Source organism: Populus nigra, chromosome 6 (assembly GCF_951802175.1).
Source record: "Populus nigra chromosome 6, ddPopNigr1.1, whole genome shotgun sequence".
NCBI classification, from domain to species: Eukaryota; Viridiplantae; Streptophyta; class Magnoliopsida; order Malpighiales; family Salicaceae; genus Populus; species Populus nigra.
Window position 1 is genome coordinate 6838481 of NC_084857.1, and position 8191 is coordinate 6846671.

Below are 8191 nucleotides of genomic sequence, written 5' to 3' on the forward strand. Positions count from 1 at the left end.
AACCTTATTAGTATTGGGAAATATTTGAAAGTATAGACGATTCGAAGGACGAGATTGAATATTAACAAAGTGATATAAACTGGGCTTTGTAGAATTTAATGAAACAACAGATCGAAGACAAGAAGAAAGTTTACTGAAGTAACAGTGCATAGAAAGGTTCGAATTCTCTTTTCTCTGTCTCTCACCCCGTCCCTCTCGCCCTCTTCTCATGATTTGAATTTTGTTTTAGATAGATTTTAAATTCACAGATCTGTCGATTATGATAAACTCTTTATTTATGCTTGCTTAGATTTAAATTTGTCAGCGAATTCTTCGGTTTCGATTTCTAACAAATTTTAATGTTGTTACTTTGGTTTTATAGGCAACCCAGTTCGTTTTTATTTTTCTTTGTTATCTCCAAATTTTGTTTTTTTTAAAATTAAACTCGGAAGGATCTCTTGATTAGTTAAGGACCCTTTTCTTTGTTGATGAAGAGTTGAGAATGTGTAATTAATTTTAATACAAAACTCATGCTAAGTTCCTCTCTTTTGGGTTACTCTTCTGTTTGTAGATTTATCAGATTATCTAAAGGTAGAAGCGATGGCTGGACATAATGAGTCTGAGAAGAAATCAAGTGATGCCATGAATGATTTGCAAACATTCAGAGCTGAAAATTTGCAAAGTAACATGAAAGTTATATATTACAGGTTTGTTTCATTAACCTAAAAGAGTCATGGAGCCATTATAGTGAATTTTATGCTAAAGCTTTGTGTTTGAATATGCGAATGTTAGTGCCTCTGAAAGTTTTAACTCAAGTTAGGTTTGTAATTATTCGTAGGAATTTTGGCTGTGTGATTTTCAGTTGATGGATTGTGTGTGACTTATAGCAAAACCAGCATGTTCTAATTCGAAAGAACTAAGTAGATGGTTGGGTTGATGACTTGATTTCCTAAAGAAAAATGCTTAATGTTATGAAATTCACCGAGTACAGGACATAATGGCATAACAATATATGACAGAGAATGTATTTCAGAATTGATATGGGCAAGGTTGAACTTGTTATTTGGTTTCCAAACACCCGGGTAAGATTTAGTAGTTGAAAGTTGAAACCTTTATGTGAAGAATTATTGAGCAGTATGCAATTTTGGTACAAGGTATAAACTGTAGTTTGGGGTCTATTGTGTGTTTATAACAGCACCTGAGCTTTATTTTTTTCCATGCAGCCGAACATTTCTGTCTATCATTGGTGGAGTAATTGCTGGAATCTTGGGACTCACTGGCTTGACTGGATTTGTCTTTTATTTTCTTATGATGACAATCACTTCAGTTGCACTCATAGCTAAGGCAAAGTTTTCCATTCATACATACTTTGACTCCTGGAACAGGGTTTTACTTGATGGCTTTTTGGGTGGGCTTATGGTATGTTTCTCTGATATTTATCGATACATATTCTTTCTTGTCCTTTCTGATTTCTCTGTATGCAAGATTCCACTCTTTCATAGCGTTCCTTTTCTGTACACTTTGAGAAGTAAAATTATTCTGCTTCTCTTTGTTTACCCTCATTCATATATGAGATGAGTGGTAGACTGACAGTGTTTTTATGTTTTATGCAGTCGTTCGTGCTGTTCTGGACGTATCCTTTGGCATTAATTAAGATATTTCAGAGCTCACATACTTTAAAAACTATAATTGCAATAATCAATTGTGTTAGTCATTTTATATTTGATCAAGGATTACATGATTTTCCTCAACATAAGCATTATCAGGGGCCTTGCATTTCCCTGGACTAATTGATTAAGGACCTGTTTTGCGTTGTTGTTTTGTGATGTGATGCTGTGTCATTTTTAATTGTTGGGCTATGGTGAAAAACAAAGCATATTTAAAGTGTTTGGACGGTCATATTGTTCTGGTAATAAACTTGTGCTCTTTGAATTATAATAACTTGAAGACATGAACTTATTACAAAACCTTTAGTAGCTAAATTAGCTAATAAAACTTAAGATTTTAATATTAAACAATTTTATTAATTTAATTTCATTTTTGTACTTTATGATTTAAAGCTCCATTGAAAACTCATGCACAAATTTTATAGCATGAACAGTGCATAACAAGTTAAAGTGTTGTGTAGTTGGTGCTTAGGGTGTTAAATGGGCTCTGAACCCTTTGTAGGTTGCCTGTGGTTATGATTTAAGCCTGTTAAAGCGTCCTGCATTTTCCATGCGACTTTGAGCATTTGTTTTTTTCTTTCTTTTTTATTAAAAAGCTGGTCAAATTCTACTTCTGTGTGTTGATTTCAGTGGCAGAACTTGGATGCTTCTAGGCACTGATACTGGAAAGCATCTGGCTTCAAAGAATCGTATATAAATAGATTTGCTTTATCTACTCTCTATTATGATGCATTCTTTGACATAAATAGATTTGCTTATGACATTGTGCATATATTCTGATGAGGAGACAAGGTAGCTGCTGTCTTGAATGGAAAGGAAGCTCCATTGCTGCTGCTTGCAACTCTAATTTACAACACCTTTCGAGAATGGCTGTGATGCGTTGTCTCCATAACAAACACTTGCAAGGATTATTTGTTAAGAGTTTTCTTTGTTTCTATTGTGTTTTGGTTCAAGAAACCCTTAGTTTAGACCATACTAGGGAAACCTTTGCTCATTCAATTTTGTATAACAGCTGCTTTATCGCTGCTGAGAAAGTTCGTTGAGAATTGTTCGTTAGTTTTTCTGGATGGGAAATGGCTTTTTATTGTAGTTCAAATTCTACAAATTGTAGCGTTGAAAATAACTATAAAGTCATTTGTGGAAGTGGCTATGATATTAGCTTTTAAGTATTACCAAACACTTTGAAATTCTGTTTTTAAATGAAAAGCCATGGAAGCTTAAAAAAAGCCGAAGGCTGGTGATTCAAACGGGCACTTGGTGTCCTCAGATCAAGGTAGACTTTAGTCTTATGGGATCCATCTGTGAACACTGCAGAGTGAGATAGTGCAAAATGCGAAAGAATTCTACGGTAAGTCCAAACATCTCAAATGGCAATTTTTCACTTGGCAGATGCTCCATGCTGAGTAGAGCTTTTGTAAAGAGACGAACAAAACTGGGAAGGCGTAGAGCTTTGCTAGTCAATTGACATTATATTGTTTCAAGCAACCTTAATGCTTGCGCTTTCCATCAAGAACCATTAACCTTAGGCTATGTCTGTCTGGAAAGATTAGGAAGGATCGATGATTTAGGGGAAAGATAAAAGAGTTCATTCACCCAAACTGAAGGCATTGAAAATTATTTTAAAAAATGGAAAAATAAAGACTTAATATACTTAAATTGAAAGAATTGGAAATTATATATAAGAAAAGATTTGAGAGATCCTTAACCAAAGGATACACCCGATCCTTACTCAATGCTTCCTCTCTTATACATGCTTCCATCAATCCTTCCTGACAGTGTTGAACTTTCTAGTATATAGCTCAAATGTCATAATCCCACATTGATGTGGCGACATGTCCGTTATCCAACTATATTGGTAAGCGTTAAGCTAATAAAAGTTGAGTGCAATATGCTTTTAATACTAATAGATACAAGGTCAAACTCATGCATAGGGGAATTGCTTTGATCAGTGAGTTTTACATTGCCGTTGTAATTACTATACTATTGCTGTAAAAAAATGGATGAAAACATGACAAGGAACACCTCTGTTGGAGGTCATCTCTTTCACGATCTTTTCCTTTACAATCGATGCAAAACGACCTAAGACCACGGGTATTGATCCTTGCGTTGCATCTTCCATTGACAAATCGAAATGAATCCATTTCACTGTTCGTGCTCTTTTATAGAGGCAGAAAAAATCTAGCAGTGGAACAATATTCTTCTCATATGTTCATGGAAACAAGACACAATCTTGCAGCTTCCTCTCAAACCTGTAAATTTAGAGTATCAGCAAATTGTGCATTCAGATGACAAACAGCACATAAATTATCATTGTTCTATAGTTACGAAAAATATTCTAGTACTCCACCGGAGGCACAAACACAGCAGTCAATGGATGTACATTGCCATCATTTTATTTTCCAAGTTAAAGTGTAAAACCAGCAAGTTATTTCACCATAAGGTTGAAGGTAGGCACATGCTCCAATATAATTGATGCCATTTATACCCAGCATTTCACATTATCTTATGCTAAAAGTGTTTTTCAGTGCTGGAAAGCACACCAATCACATTTACTTGTGTCTAAGCAACTCAATACTCATTTAGAAATTTAAAAGAGCTATTCTTACCAGCATCTGCGGGACTTTTAAGAATACAAAAGACAGCAAATATAAAACACTTGAAACTGCCGCTGCTGTAATTATGTTGTTTGTCAGGCGCTTATTGTCTTTGCTGGGCACAAATGCCGTTTTCAATGTATTTGTCAGATCAAAGAGTCTGTAAGAAACCTACAAATAAACAACATAACAGTGCTTGAGCACTTGAATTGTACCAAATAACTGAGATTTCATACCAGTAGATTGATGCTTACTCCAATATATATGGACGTGGTAAGCATAAAGTTCAACATTGGGTAGTCTGGAATTAGAGAAAGTAACAATTTTGGTTGGCCATCTGGAATGCCTGATCTGCAAGTTTATCAAAAAACCAAAATTAGGAAACCAGTGTGACATGCACAAAAACATAATAATTTATGTAACACAGCATACCTTAACCAGATATGGATTTGAGAAATGTACGTCTCCAGGGTGATTTTCCCTAGCCATCTAGTAAACACAGTAATAAATTCACCAAAAAATCTCACAACAATTGATCCAAACTCGCAGAAAAAGGAATTCATCAGATTTTCTCCTATTAGTGCCTCCGGCAAATGGTTTAACTTCAATTTAAGGAGGAGAAAATCAGCTAGTGCAGGAATTAACTTATAGGTCACTTACGCAAAAAGGGTCAAACTGTAGCAGCGGAATTGCTGGGTGACATTTCTCAAACAAATGTACACACTGATCAACCAGGAAACAAAAAAGAAAAGTAATAAGCAAAATTTCTGAATAGTCAATTTGCAAACACATTTAAAGGGGCAATGCATACGTTATGGGAATCCATGAGGTATAAGGATGGTATTTGTTGTAAGAAATCTTGTCCAGCTTGTATATGTACTCATACCATGTATATCCCACCTAGGAATTTCACAAAATCTGTTAGAGGCATCATCATCAACAGTAACAACAATCAAAAAGGTTATAATACCGCCAGAGATATTGTTGCAACAGCTGTTTTGATTGGTATTCTGCGCTTCGCTTCTGTCTCCTCTAGTTTCTCCATCCATCCTTCCACCTAGAATAACAAAAACAAATAATGTGGGAACAGACTCAAAGAATTCATATTCCATTTCCATCTCAACATTCAAGAACCACAAGCTCATACAAAAATTCCATGAATGATATGGTTTCTTCAGAACTCACTGTTGGATGATAGTAGGCATATATCATTCCAATTATCCATATATAGCGATCAAGTCCAGAACGAAAATGCCACTCGTGCAAGCGAGGCAAATCTGGTTTTGCTGGATCCGTATAACCTGCAGTACTTTGAGGGATTAGGAGCATGAAAACCCCAATGCTTTAACAAGAGAAATGAACATTTGGCAAGATACCAACCAAAAAGGAAAGTAAATGGGCTCCAAATCACTTCAAATACTCCAGGAATTTCCCACATGAGAATAACTACAAAGAAGCAGGCAAAAATTTTTGCAGCCATGACTGATCCAATCTCATTGTACTTGTTGAAAATACCAAGGGCCGCATAAACCATAAGAGTGAAAAGAGTGTGCATGGGGCAAATATAGTATAGCATGTAACTATTGTTCAGTACAACGCAGCAGAATAGCACCAGGAAATTAAGCCGCCACATCATCTGCTCAAAAAATAGAAAACTTAGAACTGGAAGCAACTAGATATGCAAAGAACTAGGGGAAACTATGTTTAAACTTTTAGGGGAAAAAGATACCTGCGCAAACCTTGCAAGACTGAAATCTTTGCGAACATAATAATATGAGAAGTTGCCAAATCCAGTCATCCACACATATGCAGCAATAAACATGCGGATTGCATTGTATATTTCTGTCGCAGCAAAGTAATGGTACATTAAAAATAATACCTGTAACACAGCAGAAACATGTGTAAGGTTATACATTATAGTATGCAAGCCAGAAAGAGAACATATCAAAAACCCCGCCAACATGTTAGAGAAGCATCTCAGAACTTCGAAATACAGTGGCTGAGGGTGGACAAATTATTTGGGGGCAGCCAAGTTATAGAGTGAATGAGGACTTAAATAGAACACATGTAATTTTGAGGGGGCCAAGATAAGATTTTATTAAAAATAAACTAAAGTTTTAAGGACTACTTCAAAATTAAAAAAAAAAATTGGGGGGGGGGGGGGGGGGGGGCAGCATACTTACCCTACATGCAGCCCCTGTCAACATATATTAGTGTTAGAAAACAAATGGCATGGCAAAGAAGGAAAGATGATCTGTAAATGGTTGACGTATGCTTCAACAAATGATTTCACCAATGGTCAGCAATTTATGTCGGACATAGGCAGTCAAAGCCACATAACCAATACTTATAGAGTATTGGTTGCCAAATCTTCTATGCATTAAGGAAACTCAGTGAACAATTTGAAAAATTATGTTCATTTTGTCTGGAAGAGTGACAAACCTGCATCCAGCCTTTCCACTCCTCGGTTTGATGCCTGTTCAAATATAGTATAGGTTTCCCAGAGAACGGTGACTTATCATGATGTATCGTGAAAGAAGTTACTGCCGAAACTATGATGAGAAGGAAGTAGAGAAACAAGAAAAGATCTCGATTGTAACTCTGTAGATACAGATAACAGTGAAGTTAAAACATGGTCACTAACAGTAAAATAAAAATAACAAGCCTTTAATAGTTTCAATCGTAATAAGCATAAAACCCATCTACATGCTGAACCAGTTATTCAATGTTTTTTTGGTTGCAACTGCAGATTTTTGCAAATGAATGCAAAGTGCAGCTATTGTCTACCACATGCTTCACTGGAAACTTAGAAAACCCAAAAGCAAAGATTACATAACACAAAGTAACAAGACAAAGTAAGAAGTGGCACCTTCTTAGATGAGCCAAGCATATCAGTACGGTCGCATATGTAAAAGTAGGCCATAAAGAAACCAAATTCCAATCTGCAAAGAAGAAAGGAATCACATTTAAATTTGCTACATGTATTTTCTTTCTTGATCTAAATCCAATGAAACAATTAACTTACATAGCTCTAAGCGTCAACCGATTATCAATCAAGAATTGCTCTTCCATCATAAGAAACCTACATATAGAAACAGCAAATGCAATTTAAGCAGGAAAAATAATAAAACTTGACAATAATCGAGAACTTTCAAGAAGTGTACCTGAAAATAGGAAATGAGGAAGTTGGAGTCCGAGCTTTGGGAGAAGCAGGCTGAAGACCTCCTCCTCCCTCGAGTAAAACAACTCTATCATCATCTTCCTTAACCGCTTCGTTCCCCAATTCAACCAATCCAATATCAGAATGCCTACTAGCAAACCAACAATCCCCAAGTAATAAATTAAATCGTAACGGTTTTTTTTTATCTATCTTAAAATGTCATCTGGTGAATAATAACGGTTAACTTACGCTTTGGCCAAGGTGTTGTTTTTTCTGTACTCCAAATATTCGGCGTAAATCCAAGCAGCAAATACAGGTACGATTCCGAGCAAAAAGGAAAACTACAACCATTCAACAAACAACCTACCTCATCATTCCTTGTAAATTATACGATCAAAATCCAGTACAGAAACTGCTAAATCAAATAACAATTCACTGCTAACTGAAGCATCGCGCCAAGATCCAAAGCGAAATGAGCTCATAAAAAAACCACGCACCTGGCCGCGAGTAACAGGAAATAAGATCTGCATTTTTTTGTGTTAAGTAAGTTGGCAGCAAAATCAATGGTGCATGTCAATGTAGATGGCAGATCTGATATAAAGAGCTAAACGGAACCCTAGACTCACTCCAGAATCTAGCTCCGTCGCTTCTCTGTGTGTGTGTGTGTGTTATATGACTGCTGTAGATGTGCGTAAGAGTGTAAATAAAAGGACTTTCTCTCCTATTATACCAGGAGACGGAGCAGAGCGATAACTATAAACGAGAGCGGTTAGTTGAGAGATGTGTGTTTT

The 8191-nt window shown here is 36.0% G+C and overlaps 2 protein-coding genes across 3 annotated transcripts; one reads left to right on the forward strand and one right to left on the reverse strand.

Annotated features, from left to right (window-relative positions):
- The first annotated feature begins 4 nt into the window (after positions 1 to 4).
- Positions 5 to 2789, forward strand: LOC133697548 (uncharacterized). Its single transcript, XM_062120178.1, has 5 exons — positions 5 to 156; positions 551 to 686; positions 1203 to 1398; positions 1593 to 1612; positions 2396 to 2789. Exons 2-5 carry the CDS (start codon positions 580 to 582, stop codon positions 2424 to 2426), a joined length of 354 nt encoding a protein of 117 aa, XP_061976162.1. The 5' UTR covers positions 5 to 156; positions 551 to 579; the 3' UTR covers positions 2427 to 2789.
- Positions 2790 to 3514: 725 nt separating this feature from the next.
- Positions 3515 to 8191, reverse strand: LOC133697850 (protein REDUCED WALL ACETYLATION 2-like). 2 transcript variants are annotated; one of them, XM_062120661.1, is made up of 16 exons: positions 7898 to 8191; positions 7650 to 7741; positions 7405 to 7548; positions 7266 to 7322; positions 7110 to 7182; positions 6683 to 6841; positions 5970 to 6119; positions 5621 to 5876; positions 5426 to 5541; positions 5211 to 5297; positions 5052 to 5140; positions 4901 to 4963; positions 4673 to 4729; positions 4495 to 4591; positions 4253 to 4411; positions 3515 to 3895 (listed from the first exon to the last, which is right to left on the reverse strand). In XM_062120661.1, the coding sequence occupies exons 1-16, from the start codon at positions 7928 to 7930 to the stop codon at positions 3890 to 3892; spliced, it is 1638 nt and encodes a 545-aa protein (XP_061976645.1). In that variant the 5' UTR covers positions 7931 to 8191; the 3' UTR covers positions 3515 to 3889. The 2 variants fall into 2 exon arrangements, with proteins under 2 accessions (XP_061976645.1, XP_061976644.1); XM_062120660.1 differs by having other exon boundaries at positions 7405 to 7551; positions 7898 to 8190.